This window comes from Danio rerio, chromosome 22 (assembly GCF_049306965.1).
Source record: "Danio rerio strain Tuebingen ecotype United States chromosome 22, GRCz12tu, whole genome shotgun sequence".
Taxonomy (NCBI): Eukaryota; Metazoa; Chordata; class Actinopteri; order Cypriniformes; family Danionidae; genus Danio; species Danio rerio.
The window spans coordinates 24,033,822-24,056,886 of NC_133197.1; the positions used below are offsets into that span (position 1 = coordinate 24,033,822).

General features: G+C 33.2%; 2 protein-coding genes across 5 annotated transcripts; both read left to right on the plus strand.

Moving 5' to 3' along the window:
* The first annotated feature begins 824 nt into the window (after nt 1–824).
* Nucleotides 825–7,167, plus strand: glrx2 (glutaredoxin 2). 4 transcript variants are annotated; one of them, XM_005161734.6, is made up of 4 exons: nt 825–2,365; nt 3,000–3,063; nt 5,939–6,115; nt 6,241–7,167. In XM_005161734.6, exons 1-4 carry the CDS (start codon nt 2,298–2,300, stop codon nt 6,403–6,405), a joined length of 474 nt encoding a protein of 157 aa, XP_005161791.1. In that variant the 5' UTR covers nt 825–2,297; the 3' UTR covers nt 6,406–7,167.
* Nucleotides 7,168–8,571: 1,404 nt separating this feature from the next.
* uchl5 (ubiquitin carboxyl-terminal hydrolase L5) lies at nt 8,572–21,490 on the plus strand. The gene is given in 11 exon segments (NM_213084.1): nt 8,572–8,725; nt 12,282–12,345; nt 12,828–12,933; nt 13,020–13,145; nt 16,910–16,971; nt 17,066–17,196; nt 17,302–17,365; nt 17,447–17,549; nt 17,631–17,744; nt 20,720–20,818; nt 21,124–21,490. Coding segments are annotated over 11 exon segments (990 nt in total). The 5' UTR covers nt 8,572–8,649; the 3' UTR covers nt 21,169–21,490.
* The last annotated feature ends 1,575 nt before the right edge of the window (nt 21,491–23,065 follow it).

Consider the following 23,065-nt stretch of genomic DNA (forward strand, 5'->3'; position numbering starts at 1 on the left):
CGATGTTGTTGTTTTAAAAATGACAAGAACAGTCATAATTCTTTTTGGTTAATTCATAAAGATTAGTGGGTTAAAAAAATCAATTGCCTCTTTCTTGCATAAGGCAATGAGGCACCTTTTGTGAAAACCAGAGATTAGGGAACAGCATTAAATCAATTGACAGAAAATGTGGAGAAAGAAAAAGCAGGGATAACTGGGATTCTCAAGAGAGGGGGAAGCGCGCGTGTGTGTGGATTCTGTGTAATGCATTTACAGAATGGCACAGTGCCACCCGATGGATTAGAATTGACACTTTTTTAGATTTTTTTAAGGATCAGGGGTTCCCAAACTTTTCAGCCCACGACCCCCCAAATTACAATGACTTGTGACCCCCAATATCCAGTGGTTATAAATATATAAACCTTGCATACACCGACACACACATACCAATAGGCCCGAGTTTATTCTTCATTTAATTTTAAAAGAACACCACCTGGAGACCATCCTCCATGTTCAGTTGTGGCCTGTATTTATTTTTAATGTACGTAAGTGCCATAAAGGTGTCAGAATGTTTAACCTGGTGCCATAAAATCAATGTGCTGTCTCTTTAATATAACAATTACCCCAGGGGTCTCAAAAAATAGGAAAGACTAATGGCTTTTCATAGATATATCTATGATGGCGTTTTAATTGCATAATGTTTCTTGAATTTAACTAGTAGCCTAACTACATTTTTTTCTTCTTCTGTAGGATATGGATAAAATATTAAAATATGGTAACTATAATAGTTTAATAAAATGAATTAGATTTTTGGAAATCGATAAGCAACCCCCACTGTTGGAACCACTGTTATAGACTATTTTCTTGGGTTATTGCAACTTTATATGTGCCTTTCTGTTTAAAAAAATAAATAAATAAACAATGAGCCACATATCTTGTATGAACTGTAAAACATTATATGATCATTTAGTCCTGATAGTATATGTTTTTAGGTCTTTGTAACTCATTAAACTAAGTTAATCATGTTCTACCTTAATTGTATAAGTCACACAAGCTGTTTAAGTCAGTTTAACATAATAGGAGTTTAATAGACTCATAAGGTTATTTGATTCAGCTTAAAAGTTTAAGGCTACCAGGATTTTTTGACAGTGTAGGCTACCTTTTGAACCATGTAGCCTATTTAGTGCTACACTGTTCATAAACAGTTCAAAAAAGGAATAATGTTACATTATGTATATGTACGCATTACAATATTTAAAAAAAAAAACAAATAATTTCGTATAAATAAGCATTTTAAGAAACACACATTCAAATCCACAACTGACAAAACAAACGCCAAAACTTATTATTCACAAAATATATATAAATAGAAAAAATATATAAATGGTTGATGTAAATAAGTATACACTCTGTTGTAATTTCAATTAAATAAAGAATTCAGCTTATTTATGTGCTTCTCTTTTAGATAATTTTTCTTTGTTATACAAGAATGTTTTATTTGTTTTTTATCATGTTGTTAAAGTAAAAGATTAAAATAAATCTATTTATTTTACTAACAAGATTTTTTTATACACAAATGCAAATTTGTGTCTTATAAAGCCCCTGATTCTTATTTTTTTTTATAGATTTAAAGTATGATTTGGATATGTTTTGGATCTCCACCTCCAGCAATGTTAAAGCTTTAAAATTAATAACACTATATGAATCTTACAGTATTGCATACTTTTCTATAATACCCGGTTGATTGTATTCTGTCACCTTTTTTTACATCACTTTGACCTTGCTTTAAGATTTAAAGTGATGTATTGTAATTTATATTACCCCTAGCAATATTTTTTTTGTTTCTCTTTTGTTTTGCTTTGTTCTGTTGTCTATTTTTGTTGTTATAGGATTTATACCTTTTCTGTGTATTTGTCTACGCTTGTTGAACGTTCCAATAATAAAAAAAAAAAAAACAATCAAAAAGAGTTTATATTGTTAGTTTAAATCACTATTCACTCATCAAATACGCGTGACAAGTGTTACATTTCTCAGTGTTTGTGAGGACGGACCAATCACTGTCGTTTGTGGATTTAAACAAGCTATTCACTGCTGCACATTTAGTTTTTCAGTAGCCTATATTATCTAATTAAAAAATTATACTTTACGTATATGTCACGCCCAAATCTTTATAGAAATTGAATGTTAAATATTTATAGTTAGTCATAGTTAATATTTTTATAGTAAATTATTTTTTGAGCCACTACGGCCCCCTAGAGGAAAATACGATTGTTGCTTCATATGTCTAATGAACAGAGGAGGGAGAGTGGACAGGCTGGATGAATATTTGGCAGACTCGTGAAGGGCGGAGCTTGATACGTCAAATCAATGTTGTTCCGGTTGAGAGGTACGCGTGTGTTTTGGACTTTGTTATGAAATAAAAGAAACGTCTTTCTTTACGTGTAAAGCCGGTAATGATTTTGGACGGCCTTATTTATTAAGCTACGCTCGACGTTATTTACACTCCACAATGTTTACGAGGGGCTGTTTCTACAAATCCAGACAGGCTTATCAGAGTCTAAGGTCATTATAAATATAATTAGTATTAGGTATATAATTGAACATATTTCATATTTACATTGAAATAAACAATGTTTGTCTCAAGTGCGACGTGTTTTTACACTGTTCAGGACCGCACAAGTTAGCCCACTTTAGCAGACAAAGGCGATGTTGTATTTGGGGTCATTAGATGTTTAAATCCCCCCTGTGATCTGATCAGATTACGGTCTAGCTGTGAGGTCATTGTTAGTTAGTTGATTCAAGAGGAGACCACATCAGTTTGAAGATGATTGACTTAAATTGCCAGTCGAATTCTCTTGTGTCTGCATTAACTGCGTTTGCTTTCCTAGTATCTTCAACATGTTTCTTTTACAGACCGGTGATTATTACAAGGTCATCGCGTGTGTTAATCTGTCTGTTGTTGTGTAAATGGTGGTGTTCTTTTCTCCTCAGTTTTACCTCTATTCTTGTGCTTTATCTAGAATGGGGAACTTCTCGTCATCTGCGCCTGGGTTGTCAAGCTCAGCTTGTGGTCAGTTTGTGCAGGTAAGCTTTACCAGCCGAAAATTAACCATGGTTTTAATGAGGTAATATGTAGCAACTGTTTATTGTGTAATTTTTGTCATATTGATTGGTAAAAAGCAGTTTTCTACATGTATCATGGTTAGTTTGGGGTTACTGCTGCTCAATAACAATAAAAATAACATTTTTTGAATAAATAAAATCATGATTATTTTATACTGGTTTATTTTGGTTTCATTCAAATACTCATTATCATCTGAAGTCAATCTAAGGCTATATATACTTGCAACAAAGAGGAAAGTTTTGCAAGCAAGTTTCGAGAAATAAAAATAAATTTTGCAAACAAAAACAAAGAACTGCAAATAAAAAAAATCAAGCAGTCCAAAGAACTAAAATATGTATAAGTTTTTTTCCAGAAAGATTTTCGTTCGCAGTTCTTTATCTTTTTTTTTTTTTTTTTTGTAAAATTACTTTTTATTTCTCAAACTGTATATATTGCAAGTATATATGGGCCTAGATTGACTCCATAGGTTAATGATTATTTGAATAAAACCAAAATGAACTGATATAACCTGTAAAAATTAACCATGGTTTAATTTATTCAAAAAAAGTTTGTTTATATATATATATATATATATATATATATATATATATATATATATATATATATATATATATATATTTTTTTTTTTATTAAACCACAATTTCTTATGTAATATGCAAAATATTTTTTGTAGTTCTTTTTTGTTTGCAAAATTCTTTTTTATTTCTCAAAAACTGAATTTTCCCTTTGCAATTTTTTTTTATTTTTTATTTTTATTTTTTTTGCTCACTACATTATTTTTTATTTGCAAAAATTTTTTATGTTGCAAGTATATATTTTAGATTGTAGTTTATAATCCTAGATTGACTCCATAGGTTACTGATTATTTGAATGAAACAAAATAAACCAGTATAACTCTTGTAAAAAATGAACCATGGTTTTATTTATTTAAAAAAAAGTTTTTTTATATTGTTGCTAAACCACAATTTCTTATATAATATGCAAAATATTTTTCCAGAAAATATTTTTTTTATTATTGTTTGCAAAATTCCTTTTTATTTCTCAAAAACTGAAGTTTCCTTTTGTTATTTTCCTTTTTTTTATTTTTTGAAGATTTGCTTAATTTCTAAATTGTTTTGCAATAAACACTAAACAATACATTATTATTTTGTTTGCAAAACTTTCCTTTATGTTGTAAGTATATATGGCCCTAAATTGACTCCACACTTAACCTGATAAGGCAAACTGTCATAATTGCTCAGTTTTGCCATTCTAAAGCTTGTTTATGGTCTAGTATAAAATTGAATCAGTCATCATTAAATTGAAAAAGGTGTTTTGGTGACCAAATAAATTCAGTTCCTGTTAAAGGGAATCTAAACTGTTTGGTAACTGACATTGGTCAGTTAGTATGTGTTGTAATCTTATTACAGCCTTATCTGTTGTAACTTTATATTGTAACATTAAATTAACCATGTTTTCCCCTGTACTAACTGTTGTACAACTGTGGTTACAAAAATGAAAATCATCTGCCAAACAATATAAATATAGGTTACTACACTTTTAATATAAGACAATATTGTTAATTTATATAAAGGCATAAACTCTGATAAACTCAGATTAACCATGGTTGTGCTATAGCAACCTTAGTTTAACCACAGTATTTGTTAATAAACTGTGATTTTGGTAATCTGCCAAAAACAAAACAAAACTGTGCCCCCAAAAATTGTTTGTCTAAAAACCATCATTTTGCTTATAAAGATATATATGGGTAAATTAAAGATTGGTTCATTTTGATTTGTTAATTTTTTGTATTTTTACTTTAAGTTAAACTGTAAATTAAAAAGAGAATCATCCACTGAACCAAAAGTATGTAACGCTTCCATTACCCTTCAAATTGCACAAATTGATATTGCTAATAAAAAAATGTACCTAATGCAATTTTGTGTAATAGAAATCAGCTGATATTTGTGCAATTGATGGTTATGACCACTACATGGAAACAGCAGGAGAGAGGTCTGGATATTTTACAGTCTTTGGTCTGGATGCAGACTTGGGTGAGCTGCATGCAATGCTTTTTAAAGTGCACCACTGACCCTACCCCTTACAGTGATGTCACTACACTGCATCTCTGAGATATGCAGTCTCAGTTTGCAAACAAAGTCTGCATCCAGATACTATTGGAGAATTTAGAGGCATAGATACAGTGGAAAGAAAATCGTTGATGCTTTGCTTTGTTCAACCATAGCTAGCTTTATCATGATTATGCTGCATTTAAGCCATGTTGTGATTATTATAATTTTGAAACGGCTGCATCATAGAATTATGTATTCCTATGGCAAAATAATTAGCATCTAAATTATTTTTTGGTGGTCAGGTAGTATAAGGCGTGGCTTTAATTACCGGCTAATAAATTGAGGATGCCAGTATTTTTTTTTAAACTGGATTCTCATAGTTACAGCATAGTATGAACTTTATCAAATTAAAATTGCTGTGATGATATCAAAGTAAAAGTGTATATATTCTGTTAACGTTCCATCATTTATATATATATATATATATATATATATATATATATATATATATATATATATATATATATATATATATATATATATATAAATAATGGAACGTTAACAGAATATATACACTTTTACTTTTATATATATTAAAATTATTTACATCACACTAGGTCAATATTAATATTTCTTGTGTTGCACATTTTAAATTGTTTTAGCAGTTTTTAACAAAATATTATTATTAATAATTAAGTGTACAACCCTTATATGTTGTGTAATATATTCTGTCTTCAGGATGTTTTTATTTTTTGTAACCTTGTTTTTTTTTTTTTTTTATCAGGATATTGTGTCCAGTAACTGTGTTGTAATATTCTCCAAAACAACATGTCCTTACTGTAAGATGGCAAAGGGTGTCTTTAATGAGATTGGAGCTACGTATAAAGTTGTTGAACTGGACGAGCACAACGATGGTCGACGTCTCCAGGAGACTTTAGCGGAACTGACAGGTGCCAGAACAGTAAGTCTGGTCATTTATTTATATTTATAAAACCATGTCAAGACTTCTGTGTGCAAATTGGACTTTTACATGCAATGCAGTATGTAACTTTTGTCAAGTATTGTTGTCAACCTTGATTCTTTCAGGTGCCAAGAGTTTTTATTAATGGACAGTGCATTGGAGGAGGCTCAGATACTAAACAGCTCCACCAGCAAGGAAAACTTCTGCCTCTTATTGAACAGTGTAGGCCGTGCTGTTTAAATATGACACCTGAGGGCTCAGGAAATAGTCAAAATCAGCCTCATCAGTGATGCTTTCTGTAGTGTGTATTATATATAAACATGATGGTCACCTTTAAACAGCCTAAATACTAAATGTTTTAAATGTATATGCTTCTGTATAAAAAAAAAAATACCTGCCTGATTTAATGACAATTAATGAGTATTGTTATTTTGTTTATAATATTCCTGAACATTTGTTAGCCCAAGTACAGAAATGCACTGTATATATTCCTGTAAGATGTAACACCAGATAATAAAAGTGTTTTTACTTTTACTTTTTAAGTTACAAAACCCCTGTATTTATGTAAAGTATATAAATACTTTTTTAAAATAATGTCAAAAATGTTCCATTGTTTTGTTTTTCTGATGTAAGTGCACAAACTCCAACTGGATTTACATAAAACCTTATTTTTTTACATCATTTAAAACAATTGTTTTGTACTTCTGCCTCTTATTGCCTTCTGGCCATGGTCAAAATCAACTTCCTCAGAAATACTTTTGCAATACTTGTCAGTATAATATAGAGATCATGTATTTGTGTCTTGAAATGTACAGTAAGCTGCTGCCTGGAAAAAAAGACAATAACAATTTAACAACAATGCTATTACTATTGTTATTTCAATGCACTGTATGCTTTCCTGTAAAGTGTAAAAGGCCTACCAATTTATGACAAATTTTACTTGCATTATAGAGTCACAAAACTACAGTAGTTATACTGTTTGAGCCATTCTATGCAAAGATCAACCTTGCCATGAGAAAAAAAAATAAAGTTTTCACACAAAATAAGGAAAATTTCTAGTTTTTTTTTTTTTGGGCTTATATTTTACAGTATTAAACTGTATTATTACAGTATAGAGTACTGTATTTTACAAAAAAACTGAATAAAATTGCTATTTAATGTTCATTTTCTATTGTAAAATAATTTTATCTTAATTTTACATCAAACTGTGCCAAACTTAATAGTTCTTGGTTTGTACATTTTTACATTAATTTTGCAGTGTTTAACAGAAAAATTAAATCATATTGTAACAACCCATACACTACCTGAGTCTTGTCGTACATCCAAGTTTTAGGAATAACAAATAATAAAGACTTCTAGATGATCATTTAAATTCAAAAGGGGGTTATATGAAAGCTAAAGGCCTCTAGATTACGCTTTTTATGCCTTGATTTTTTTTTATTAGGACAGTAAGGTCTGACTTTGCTTAGACCAGGGGTGTCCAAACTCCAAACTAATCTTTGCAGGACACCGGCCCTCCAGAACTGAGTTTGGGCACCCCTAGTACTACAGTACTTTAAAAATGTCTCTGTCAATCTTTTCAAACAATTATATTTGATTTACCAAATTCACACAAGTGACAAATTCACATCTGTCACATCCACAAAGTTTTTTTCTTCATAAATGCAAAAATATTCAAGAAAATAAATTATTTATATAGTGAGACATTGGCGTTTGGTTAGCTTTTGATTAGCATTGTTTCTTTTCGGGTTGTGCAGTTTAATACACAGAATTTCTACAAAGTATACTGTAAACTCGCATACTTTTTTGGTCACATCCATGACATGTTTATTTTCTTCATTTAAATTATGAAAAATGTTTACAGATTGATAATTTTCTCATCCTGTAACTCTGTGTTTAGTTGTTTTGGAAAATATGTTTCGATATAATGTTAACATACACTTTCTTTGTGTATTTATGTTATAACTTTTCACAAATGTCACATCCGTAATGGTGGAATTGCACCTAAAATTTATTTAATTTAAAATGAAATCTTCTTTGTCTCTGGTGTTAGCACACAAACACAAATTGGATTAAAATAAAGCCTTATTTTTAACACCAATGTAAAAAAAAAAGTACTTATTTAAAACGGGATTTATGTAGAAATGGCAGCAATTTGAGGAATATTGTCGTGACTGAACACTAAAATGGCTGAATTAATGAAAATAAACAATTTTAGCGAGCTATTGTTACACTATGTTCTGTTTTTTAACGTGTAAATGCTATTTTAGTTTAATAACCAACATTAACTTAAAAAACACTTTTGTTAATATAATAAAATATACAAAAATCACTCACAAACACTCCAGAACACGCGGAGGCAGAAGCGCGCGCCTCACTCTTCCTGGATCCACATGAAGCAGAAGAATGACGCACGTCGAAAGGGATGCCGGGAAAACCACTGTGTGTGTGACTGTGAATGAGTCTCATTAGCCTTGTTGAACCGCTACACGAGCACATTTTCTGTTTACTGTAAGATAAATATAATTCCAGAAATGGCGGGAAGCGCTGGGGAATGGTGTCTTATGGAAAGTGACCCAGGAGTTTTCACAGAGCTGATAAAGGGCTTTGGTAAGGACTCATTGTTTTTCTTTAATTAGCGGTGCGCGGGGGTGCGCTGGTGCTGCTTCAGTGATTTAGACTGCAAAAATAGGATTGATAATGTGTGGTTTAGGTAGTGTTTGACTGGGTGAAATAATCCACATAAGCCGATTCATTGAATGGGTCAGTGAATGAGTCAGCGCTGTTAATTAATGCACAATGACAGCTGCCTCACACACATTTGTGTGTAAATGTCAGTGGTCTTGTCTCAAAACACTGAGCAGCCTTATTATTATATAAACTGTATCGTATGTGTGTGTTCTGAATGGTCGAGTCATATTTGTGCATCAGAAAGAGCTGCAGCATTTTGATATCATGATTTTATATGCATTATTAATAAATATAGCAGGTATTGTTTATATTTGGACATTTAAACATTCTCAGTAACAATATAATTTTAGAAAAGTAATCTGCAAATTCTAAATGATGAAATTATTTTAGCACCTAATGACTGTCAAACTTTTACAACACTCTTCACACTCAAATAAATAGTGCTAATGTTGTTTTCTAGTCATACTTGCATGCTAATGAAGCCTTCTAAGTAGAGTGGTAAACAATATATGAGCTGTTAAATGAACAAATGTGTGAATATAACACCAACTTTACCTCAATATACACTCACCGGCCACTTTATTAGGTAAACTATTACCGGGTTGTACCCCCTTTTCCCTTCAGAACTGCCTTAATCCTTCATGACGTAGATTCCACAAGGTATTGGATAATTCCTCAGAGATTTTGGTCCTTATTGACATGATAGCATCACACAGTTGCTGCAGATTTGTCTGCTGCACATCTATGGTGGAATCTCCCGTTCCATCACACCCCAAAGGTGCTCTATTGGATTGAGATCTGGTGAATATGGAGGCCATTTGAGCACAGTGAACTCACTGTAATGTTCAAGAAATCAGCCTGAGATGATTCGCACTTTATTACATGGCGCGTTATCCTGCTGGAAGTAGCCATCAGAAGATGGGTACACGGGTACACTGTGGGCATAGAGAGATGGACATGGTCAGCAACTATACTCAGGTTTTGACACAATGCCCAATTGGTACTAATGGGCCCAAAGTGTGCTGAGAAAATATCTCCCACCACCTGCCTGAATCGCTGATACAAAGCAGAATGGATCTATGCTGACGCCAAATTCTGACTCTACCATCTGAATGTCGCAGCAGAAATTGAGACTCATCAGACTAGGCAACCTTTTTCCAATCTTCTGTTATCCAATTTTGGTGAACTTTTACAAATTGGAGGCTCAGTTTCCTGTTCTTTGCTGATCGGAGTGGCTCCCAGTGTGGTCTTCTGCTGCTGTAGCCCATCCGCCTCAAGGTTTGACCTGTTGTGTGTTCAGAGATGCTCTTCTGCATACTTTGATTGTAATGAGTGGTTATTTGAGTTACTGTTGCTTTTCTATCAGCTGGAACCAGTCTGGCCATTCTCCTCTGGCATCAACAAGGCATTTGCTCCCACAGAAATGCCAATTACTGGATTTTTTTTCCCTGACCATTCACTGTGAACCCTAGAGAAGGTTTTGCGTGAAAATCCTAGTAGATCAGCAGTTTCTAAAATACTCAGACCAGCCCTTCTGACACCTACAACTATGCCACGTTCAAAGTCACTTAAATCGCCTTTCTTTCCGATTCGGATGCTCGGTTTGAACTGCAGCAGATCATCTTTAACGTGTCTAAATGCACTGAGTTGCTGCCATGTGATTGGTTGATTAGAAATTAGCGTTAACAAGCAGTTGTACAGGTGTAATAAAGGATCCAGCAAGGAAATATTATGGCTGCACGATATTGGAAAAATCAGACATTGCAATATTTAGTTTTTCTGCGATATACATTGAGATATAAATAAAGTTTTACCAGATGACTTGAATAGCTCTATTTGGAAATAAATAATTCATGTAGAGTGATTGGGGTGATTTTGTATGGGTGTGAATCCTGCATTAAAATAAATAGAGCAACAAAACAAGTTAAATTAACAGTGCTTTATGGTTTTCTGCAGAGTCAAACAGTATAAAGGTACAGAAATTGAATGATGAAATGTAAAATACACTTTATTGTCTTCATTGTATTAATAATTGAGTATGTTTACTCTTCATTAAAGTTACAAATTGTGTCTGAATGCTTTACACTCTTTTAAATTGCCTTTAAAACACATGCAAATAATAAAGTTTCACTGTTGTTGGTATACTTTGCAATGAATTCACAAATCTTGATGCTGAAACTATATATTGTGCAGTCCTAAGCTGTTTTTTTTGTTATTATTTTTATTTGCAGTTGTTACAATTTTATGTCGTAATTTTGTGTATATATATATATATATATATATATATATATATATATATATATATATATATATATATATATATATATATATATATATATATTTTTTTTTTTTTTTTTTTTTTTTTTTTTTTGGGCATTTGTACTAATTAAAAAAAAAGGTTATTTATTTCATGGAACAAAATTGCGAAACATTGAACTTTCGGTTATGTAAAAATAGCACTTTTATAAATACCTCACCTACAGCTTATTGTAAAATATCTAAATATGTAATAGATGTATTTAAAAACTACATCAACACTTTACCGTCTTTTTAAAAAAAAAAATTTTATTGTAAGTCAGTCTCACATAAAGCTATTGAGCCTTAAACAAAATTTGCCATTGAGTCCATTTGGTAATTAAAAAAAAAACAAATGTGTATTTATATATATATATATATATATATATATATATATATATATATATGTATGTATGTATGTATGTATGTATGTATGTATGTATGTATGTATGTATGTATGTATGTATGTATGTATGTATGTATGTATGTATGTATGTATGTATGTATGTATGTATGTATGTATGTATGTATGTATGTATGTATGTATGTATGTATGTATGTATGTATGTATGTATGTATGTATGTATGTATGTATGTATGTATGTATGTATGTATGTATGTATGTATGTATGTATGTATGTATGTATGTATGTATGTATGTATGTATGTATGTATGTATGTATGTATGTATGTATGTATGTATGTATGTATGTATGTATGTATGTATGTATGTATGTATGTATGTATGTATGTATGTATGTATGTATGTATGTATGTATGTATATATATATATATATATATATATATATATATTTCTATGATTTACAGCTTGCTGTCATACATGTAAATAATAAATGAACAAAAATATAAATGATTTTTTTTTTATAAAAAAAATTAATTAAAACAAATAAAGGTGTGCATTTATAATTGAGATTATGTGAGGTGTTCTCCATAACTAATAAAGTTATAAAAATGTACAACATTGTTCGCATTGTAATCCAGGTTTGGTTTACAGGAGTGTGGGTGATTCCAGAAGAGACAGGTTTTTACATTAGATTCAGAATATACTGTAATGCTTACACATTGCTTTAACAATACATGAGAATTATTTGAAGTCAATTTATCATTATTGATGCATTCAATTGTCTTGCGGTGATGATTTCTCTGTTGTTGTCATCAGGATGCAAAGGTGCACAGGTTGAAGAGATATGGAGCATGGAGCCAGAAAACTTTGAAAATCTGAAGTAAGCAATATGTATCAGTGGATTACTGCAGTGCTTTCCACACATAGGCTTTACTTGGGTGACCGCCCAGATATACTAACGGCCACCCAAGTACATTTATTACATAGGTTATTAGCTATACATATCTAAAATGCTTTGGTATTAGAGTTTGCTTTGAACTTGAAAGAGAGAGGAGCAGATTTGACCTGTCAGTAAGTACATAAGGCTCCTGAATAGCATAAAAGAGAAATTGTAGATGGTTTTACTTTAACCCATTGAAAAGAAATCGTGTATAACTGTCATAATAAATACAATTATTGTTAAAAACTAAATTGTGTTTTGTTTGTCACATATAGTTAACTATTTATGTGATGTGGGAAAATGGTGTGTATCAGTCCGGCTACCACCGCGAGTATATTTCAAACCTGTGGGAAGCACTGCACTATGTGCATCATTCTACAAATGTTTTAACTTCAATTACTTATGAATGTAAATCATTTCAGGCCTGTTCATGGTCTGATTTTCCTCTTCAAGTGGCAACCCGGTGAGGAGCCAGCGGGGTCTATTGTTCAAGACTCAAGGCTGGATCAGATCTTCTTTGCCAAGCAGGTGCATAACTATTTTCTTCCTAATTCTTCTGTTAAAAAGTTAAAAGCAATATTTGAGTGGTAATATTTGCAAATGTACTATTTCAGGTCATCAATAATGCCTGTGCGACTCAAGCGATCATCAGTGTGTTGTTAAATTGCACACATCCTGATATGCTCCTCGGGGAAACGCTGACAGAATTCAAAGAGTTTTCAAACAGTTTTGATGCGGCGGTAAGTTGGTGTATATTGTATTTACTTGATATTCAGAGGGAAAAGGTGGTGCCTATGTAGCTTTTGTATGCCTTTGTTTTATTTGTTTGCCTGTAACGTATAGAAAAGCTTGTGGAAGAGTTATGAAAATTGTCACACTGAAAAAAGACAGGCTTAATATTAATTACAGCAAATGTGGAGCCTCTAAAATAATTGCTTTAGCATAGCTGTAAAAATTAATTTCCAACAGTTGTACATTAATTTCAAACTTGTGCTAGACTGTCATATAATTGTCAGTACTAGGCATCTAATTGTCAACAAAACTGGCTTCGATCATGTAGACCATTTCAATGGGGTGATGTCATTGGCCCATGAACATTTCCTGCTTGTTCTCAAACTATTTCATAACTATAACAAGAGGCAATTTAATCATTTCTTGACATTAAAACAGCTGTCATAACATTATTTATCAATATGCAGACATTTTGGGATTCTCAGGAAATATGGAAGTTAAAAATGTAAATCAGGAAATATGTTAGGACTTTTGTTATCGTTTACATCCATCAAATTTCTATACAAAATGATCCTGGCAAAAAAATATTTAGAATTTACAGCAAAATCGACATAATCAATTTCACCAATTGTTTTACGAAGCATGATTTGAGCAGACTTGAAAAACTACAGCACACTGCCACCTACTGGTCAAGATGTGTAAAGGAATGCTTTTTGTTGCTTGTAACTAGGCCCACACAGGCACAGAATTCCGCAGATATTTAGCCCATCATTGATTCTGTTATTTACTTTTGTAAATGTGTTTAAATTTATATTTATTCAGTTTTTAAATTAATTTCAGTAATATTATTGACTAATATGAAAATATTTATTTGATTTACTTACAATATAGTTTTACAGTAATATTTTCTGTCTTTTAGTAGAGATTTTATATGAGAGACTTCTTTTGTTTACCAAATAAAGTGAATCTAATTGGATTTGGATTTATGGATATGGATGTAATACAAGTTAAAAAGGTATTACTTTTTATTTCATATATTAACATTTTAGGCGACACAGTGGCACAATAGGTAGTGCTGTTGCCTCACAGCAAGAAGGTCGCTGGTTCAAGCCTCGCCTCAGTTGGCGTTTCTGTGTGGAGTTTGCATGTTCTCCCTGTGTTCACCTGGGTTTCCCCCGAGTGCTCCGGTCTACAGGTGAATTGGGTAGGCTAAATTGTCCATAGTGTATGAGTGTATGAGTGTGTGTGTGTGTGTGTGTGAATGAGTGTGTCTGGATGTTTCCCAGAGATGGGTTGCGGCTGGAAGCATCCGCTGCATAAAAATGTGCTGAATAAGTTGGCGGTTCATTCTGCTGTGGCGACCCCGGATTAATAAAGGGACTAATCCGACAAGAAAATTAATGAATATTATGGTTTTAGTTACGATACTCCCAAAATCATTCCGCATAATCTGCAGATTTTTAACAAAATTCTGTGCAGAAACAGCTAAAATTGCAGATTCCGTCTGGCCCTACTTATAACAGAACAATTTGGCCAAAGGTAAATCTAGAATCAAATTTGGTGTGGCATATGGATTAAAAACTGTATGCATTTCAGTAGGGATGCACCAATGTGAAAATTACCTTCTTAATAATAACTCTTTAAATTTGGAGACCAGTAGCTGATACATTAGCCGATATATATATATATATATATATTGATTACTTCTCTGTTTTTTTTTCTGCATGATTCCAAAAACAAAAGGCAAACCCATAAAGTGAGCAACTGATTTTATTTTTAAACCTTAATCTCTAAGCCATTGTTTTCTACGGCCAGCTTTTTTAATATAAATAAAGTCTACATAATATATAAAGCACCCAAATCAATGAACATAAACCAAATAAGCAGCAGACATCAAGCATGTGCAGTGGTTCAACCAGCGGAAATAATGCAAAATTTATCTGCTAAATGATATCGGCGTGATTTTGTTATCTTAGCAACCTATATTAAAAATAGAAGTTATCGGCCGATATTAATCTGCGCACTGATATATCGTGCATCCCTACATTTTAGACATCAGTTATTCTAAGTTTGTGTTAAAAATGTAATAGTGAGAGTGACTTTCACTTTAAGTGCTGTATTTTTAAGCTTAGTGTTACATAACTTTATGGTTCTTCAAGTCCTAAAGTAACTAATATTTTAACCTAAAGTAAATAGTATTTCTGAAAGTTTTAAAAACTAATATGGTCCTATTATGTGTGGCTTTATAGGATCCAACGTTAACATTTAAAAGTCCATATTCATTTAAATACCGAACATTTAAAAGTCCATATTCAGGATGATATATTTCCAAATGAAATGTAATATTTAGTTGGGGGCGGGGTTTTATTTTTGCGCTCCGCCTCACATTTTTAACTTGCAGCATACTAATGGTTGGAAGAGCGTGGCTAAAGCATATTAAGTTCATCTCAATCTACAGAGAAGGAGGGCCATTTTAGTCAGGAAGCAGAAGAGGGTTAGATTTTGATTGAAAGATTTTCTGTGGATTAACTTCCACAAATTTATTGGTCACCTTAAGAAAGACAATGTGCGCAGTCAAAATAAACATTGTAAATTTTGATTTCATACAGCCTTTAAGTCAAAACTCATCCTAGATCAGTGTTTTTCAACCACATTCCTGGAGGACCACCAACACTTCCTGTTTTGGATGTCTCCTTTGGCTGTCAATCCCATTACAGGGCTGTGCCCGAAACCACCTACTATTCAGTAGGTACTACATTTGAATGTAAACGTTCTACTCGTCCGTTAGAAAAGTACGTTCTATACAGCATGAATGTGAAAAGTATGAATGGAATTCAAACGTACTACATCCGCCTTTTTGTCATGGTCACGTGACCTACCTGCGTCAGTTGCGTCGCTTCACTTCCATTCATGAATTCTCTCGTGGGGCATCATGGGATAGTGCAGCATGCATGGGATGCGCAGTTCAGAATTTCGCTGGAAGTAGTAAGTCATCCGTGTACTTTTCGCATACTGATTTTCAAATTCTATAAATTCGAACATACTACTCAGCTCGCACACTGATTTTAGTGTACTGTATAATATGGAAGTATGCAGTTTCGGACGCAGCCCAGGTCTTTCAGTCTCTACTAATGAGCTGATAATCTAAATCAGGTGTGTTTGGTTAAGGAGACATGGAAAATGTGCAGAGCTGGTGAACCTCCAGGAACGTGATTGAGAAACACTCTCATAAACCATTTTTCTGATCTTCCGGTAAATTGAGTTCAAGCATGCTGGTATCAAATTATGAAAGTTATTAATATTTCAAACTGAATGATGCAATAATAGATGTTAAGCTGCATTTCTGCAATGCTTTTGCATATGGACACCTCAAATCAGCGAGGGAGAAAGGGAAGTTTGTTGTCATTTTCTTTGGGTTTTTGTTTTAGCAGGAAAGTTAGGATTATTTCCCTGTAAGTTAGTTCTCTTTTTGTTTATTATTTTGGCCTGGATTACCTTCTGAAGAAATGTTTCCAAGATCTTTAGTTTTGAAAATAACCATTGTTATTCCTTGCTGAATATCTGTTGTGGTCATAGTAGGCTGAGACAGAAGAGAAAACCCCTAAATGTATTATTTCAAATTTTAATTTCTCTTTTTGTTATTGTATCCGCCTACCCTTGACTGGTCGGGACGTAACACATCCCACATCTGTTAGTGAGCAACGCCACCTATTGGTCAATATTATAGCAATTTCATAACATGTTTCTAAAGTTGTCTAACTTTTTTTCCTAGATGAAGGGTCTTGCTCTCAGTAACTCTGAAGTAATTCGACAAGTTCACAACGGCTTCGCCAGGTAGTTTTTTCACTTTTATAAAACCTTTTTCCTTTTTTTTTAACCAGATTTTAGATGCCATTTATAATGCTTTTGCATTTTTTTTTATGTGAAGACAGCAGATGTTCGAGTTTGATGCTAAATCAACGGCTAAGGAAGAGGATGCTTTTCATTTTGTGAGCTATGTTCCAGTTAATGGACGACTGTATGAGTTGGACGGACTTCGTGAAGGACCAATAGATTTGGGTAGATTTGAAAAAGAGATTGAATAATTTTGTAGTTTGTATTATTATTATTATTATTATTATCACTATTATTATTGTTTTTAAAAAATGCTGGTCACATTGCCAGGTGTATGTAACCAGGATGACTGGATCAGTGCTGTACGGCCTGTCATTGAGAAACGAATACAGAAGTAAGCATGATTTATTTCGAGTCAATCTTGGAAAGATCAGTTTTATTTAATTAATACTCATTCTAACTATACTAACTTCAGATACAGTGAGGGAGAGATTCGATTCAACTTGATGGCCATCGTTTCTGACCGTAAGATGATTTATGAAAAGAAGATTGTTGAACTGCAGGCTCAGCTCACAGAAGTAAGACCTTCTGAATGTGTCAGATATATTGTGTGTGACAGAATTAGGAAGGATGCTTAAAGACATTACTGGTGTTTACAGGAAGAGCCGATGGACACAGATCAGAGTGGAAATCATCTGAGCTCCATCCAGTCTGAGATCGCCAAGTATCAGCTCCTCATTGAAGAGGAGAACCAAAAACTTAAAAGATACAAGGTATGAACATGGATCTTTTCTCACTGAAGGTCTTTGTTCACTGAAGTTTGAAATTTTCATTTATTTTTTTTTCATATTCATATCTGAAAATGTGCCATGCACACGAACCTTGTGCACCAGTCCAATGCATATTATTAATTCATTCTGATAACTGCCAAACATTTTGAGTCATTTCAAGCAATGATACTTTATTCTCCTGTCTTCTTCAAGGAAGAAAAAGAAAGAGGAATATGCTGCATATTGTGTTCATTCAATGCTTCATAGAGAGGCAGGGGAGTTCAGCTCAGTATCAAAGAGCTGCGCTTGACCATCCTTAAATGCAAAAAAGTTTATTATGGCAAATGACACATTCTGTCTTATATTTTGCATAGTGTTTGTCATAAACTTATTTATGGCTCAAGTGACGGTATTTTGTATTTTGCCTTTCGTTTGTACAGTGGCTCTGAACTGTCAAAACACCTCAAAGCGCTTTTTCAAGTGCCAAAAATGAAAAAAAAAAAAAAAACCCAGTTGATTTTTTTTTTTTTATGACAGACAAAAGTTTTTAAAACAGTGTGTCAACACGATTCATACAATATAAGGTCGAATTAATTTTTAACTTAATACGGATGAACATTTACAGCCCGCCGTCTTCCTTCCTCCGGCCTGCAACTGATGTCAAAAATATAACCGAGATTTGGCCCACCAAAACAGATATTTTTGAACCACCACCTTTGTTGTGCAGTCGTGTCTAGCTACTTGTGGTTTTGACCCGCCACCTAGTCGACATTTTAAGTACTGCGTTCAGTTTAGTTTTACTTTCATTTTCTCTTAGTGTACAGCCAAGAGTAAAGCCTGATTTATACTTCTGCGTCGAGTGATCGGATGCATGCCCTGCGCGTTGTTGTGCATTTATACTTCTGCATGCTGTTTGTGTTGCTCTGCACACTTCCCAAACGCTAGCTGGCAGTGAGGTTTTTATATTTTTGAGTTTCTTCACTGGTGTTTGTTTTTTCTGAATTCTACCTGATTGTAGAAGTAGCCCAAACTCGCTCATTTGCAGGAGGGAATCAGAGGATGTGCAACAACTTTAATCATAATATAAACACAAAGCAAAACTTTCCATCTGGAGCTCCTTCACGGGACTCGACGCTTGAAAACACTCTCTCCAACGGGTTCGCATGGTTCTCAGTACTGCCCACTTATATCAGTGCTACCAAGCCGACCGATCACAGAGCTTGCGCTACGCATTTTTGTAATGTGCAGTTACATTTTTTGAGAGGTGCGCGTCAGCCACAGCGAGGGCTATGCGTCCGCACAGCTCTAGTTTTGTAAATATTCAAGGGTGGTTTGATTGTTATCAGTTTCATACCACTTCTTTGTGGCTTATACATTATGCTGGTGGTGTAACGAATATAGTTTTGCCAATATTTGATTCAGATGATCTCATACAGTAGATTTTCCTCATTTGCTTATTAAGATTTGCATATAAACTATGTACATTAGTTAAATTGTTCTGCTAGTTGAATTGAACTTATTAAAGTAAATGTGAATATATTCATACTTTTCTCCTCATTGTTGTAGTTTTCTAATAAAGAAAGATATTGAGAAGAACAGTTGCCCAGAAAGTCACTTATGTTACCCAAACTGCTTTCTGCTGTTCTTACACTATTGGGACAATACAATTGGTTGGGACAGAATAATAATAGTTATGTCAATTAGTTGTAGTATTTTCATAGCAATTTAAGCTACCTCTTCAATATGTACAACAAGACACAAGAAGCTAAAGTTTTTGACTGCATATATTCTGTGAAAGAATGACTGAGTGTGTTTAACTATCGGACATACACACAACCACAGATGCATTTTACAGCTATGTGACGTGATAAACGTGCAGTTTTGCATTAATACTAGTGGAAGGTGATGCTTGAAATATAAACCTCATGTCTGTTGTCCTAAGATGCATCAATTCTGTCAGGTTTCCACTTATTTTGTGCTTGAATGTTAAAATAGTCCTCCTATAAATTGTCAGTCACTGAAATGGCCCCCCACCAATTTAAGTTTGAGACCCTTGCTTTATAAGGAGCTAATAGCTTTTGAAGATTTATATTATTATACATGTTATTATTATTATTAGTAGTAGTAGTAGTGGTAGTAGAAGTAGCATTATTATTATTACTAGTATTATTAGTAGTAGTAGTAGCAGCAGCAGCAATAGCAATATGTTAACATATATTATTATTTTCCTCTATTGTAATTTAAGTATATGTAACTACATTTTTGTTTGTTGGTATTAGTATTATTGTTATTACTATTATTGTCATTGCTCCTTTAAGATCTATTTTAATGTCTAAATTCTGTTGCAGTACTAATATTTTGAGTTGAGCTTTTGATTTTAACTTAAGTTATTTTTATGTGCATTTGTTGTATTTGTTAATTTTTTGTGCTTGATTTATTGTTTTTAGCTTATTTAAGTATTAACATGATATTTCTCATTTTTATTTATTTTATTTATTCATTGTTAATTGGTTTATTATTGTTTTTAGCTTGCCATTTGAAAAGCAAATCAATAAATTTTTAAAATAATAAATAATATAAAATAATTCAAAATATTAATTATTTGCATTATAAAATATGAAATAAAGAATATATTGTTATTAGTACTAATAGCAGTTGTAGTAGTACATTAGTTATAATGAGTACTAAGAAATGCTTGGTGTGCAATATATTCAATCAATATTTTTTTCAATAGTTCATTTATACTAATATTTAATTTTCAAATCAATTTTATTGTTACCATAAACAGTTTATAATACTAACAACAATACTTTTACTAATTTGAAAAGTTAAACACAGTATCATATAAAATATTAGATTTTCTCTAGTCATCATATAAATTATCCAATATTATCACTGTTATTAATAGTATTAGTTGTTGTCGTAGTACAGAAAATACTAAATACAAATATTTATGTATTTATTTATTTTTTTTAAAGGTTGAGAACATCAGAAGGAAGCACAACTACCTACCCTTTATTATGGAGCTCCTGAAGACTTTGGCTGAATATCAGCAGCTGATCCCACTGGTGGAAAAGGTAAATAATCAGATAAGTGTGCAGGATTTTCTCACACCACTAGAGGGCGGTGCTGTTGCTTTTTTATTCTATATATATATATTTTTTTTACTACTCCAGCCTTTGAGCTTGCAGTGTTTACTCATTTGTTAATTCCATTGCATTGAAAGCTTGTGTAACCTCAAAATGTAACAGCATGTTTGCATCCATTCACACAGCGCAACGCCTTTTTCATGACAATGTAGTATTCAAATTCCCAGTTCTAGGAATTGTATATTTAGTCTAGAAAGATGAATAAAAAAAGTCTTTGTCCTTTTATTTTACAGGCAAAGGAAAAACAAAGTGCCAAGAAAATACAGGAAGCAAAGTAAAGCCACATCGTTAGAGCCGGTTTAATTTTATGCCACGGATTCGCTTGGTGTTTTACATCCCATAAAAGGAGCAGCAGGAAGTGAAGTTGAGCCTTGTCATTTCCTTCATGTCTGTGTATGCATGCGAAGAGATGTTAAAATAATGTCGTATTTTCATATAAACCTCATTTGTTCAGTAATAGTGTTTCATGTTTTCTTTAATTTCCTATTCGCACGAGTCTTACTGTAAAATACTGTACATTAAAGCACTGATCTATTATTATTGTTTGATAATGAGCAGAATTAGAATGGTTATAATTAAATGATATACCTGTCAAAAGCCTTTTGGATTATATGATGTGTCATTAAGCAGCATTAATAACACATGGAAAACCTCTGTGTCTGTTAAGCAGCTGTTTTTAAGGAACTGAGTTGCTTTAAATGGCAGTTTCATGTTTCTCTTGTTTGTAAATAGAGCTGATTTTTTTCGTCTTGGTGTTTCTGGAATGTTTAATTCAGGAGTGTGACGCAGACTTGCATGGGCAGACAGGCTGCGGTCAAGCTTGACACAAACCTAGTAATCATGAAACTGCCTTTATTTCCATGTGCTGTTCTGTTCCTCGAATATTTTACTGCCTAAACATTGTTTTCTCAGAGAATTGTCTGTGATGCAAAAACTGGTTTTTGAGGTGTAAATATTTGGACATTTAAAGATAGAAACATATACATGCGTTTTGTTTTTCTATTAACAGTAATGGGTGCAAATGTCCAGCTTTACACATGTGTATCCAAGTTGACTGACAAAATTGTTTCATTATAAAAGTAGACACAAGTCACACTGAGGGGGAAAATTGACATTAATCAGAAACAACTTGGAGCTTCTTACTCAGACACTGTAGCGCCACCTATTGGTCAAAATCGGTGTGTTCCAAAAATTGTGCGCTAGTGATGCGCAGATCAGCTGAAATGACACCCGAATCCGCGGCTTCATACTAATCATCCACCCGCCCACACATATAGTTTTATCTGATATATATCTCCGCACCTGATCGTCACTTTAATAATTTAATTCTTTGTTTTAGGCATGATGATTGGCCACCATGGACATTAAGAGATGTGCAGATTAGCTCACTGAATCTGCTGTTAAAGTAAAATAATACTTTAATCGTAAACGGAAACAACGGAACTAGACAACAAAAAGGGTGCCACTTCAGCCTAAATGGCAGCTATGTTATGTTTACTTGGCCTTTTTCTTCGCACTGTGCAAAAACAGAATAACATCTACTGTGCCTGGATTCGGGCGATTCCGCCTTGCCTCCCAAACGCGGCTAGCTGCACTGAATGAGCCTTCGCTCGCACCCCGTGTTGTAGGAATGAACAACATTCTGCTCGCATTGCACTGCAGTCGAGAAAATAAGCAATCTTGTTTGTTCCAGAACGATAGCAGATTTTCCTCTGATGACTCCTCTACCTGAAACTTTGAACAGTAGGCTACTCTTGCACTTCATCCATTATTATTGGGCGTCTCATATCTTCCCGTTCTGCAAAGTCCACTCTCTGCTTTTTCGCTGGTCGACTGCCTTGTCCCGCTACATCCACCCGTAACCGACTCACAATTAATCATAATGTATTTTTTTATTACCCGACCCACCCCCACGAATTATCCGCAGCGCCTGTCGATATAACCGCCATCCGTGCATCACTAGTGTGCACACATAGACTCTTCAGCCCCCTATGATCTTTTGCGCTGGAAACTTGAAAGGACTCCTCCCTATGCCCTAATCCTCTCAAAGCTGTCACTCTGCAGAGTAAACCCTTAGAGGAAATTAGGGCATTGGGATGAGCCATTAAGAAAGGAATGGAGTGTCTTTAGTACAAAATCATCTACTCTGTGGCAGTGCCACTGTGTAGTCAAACA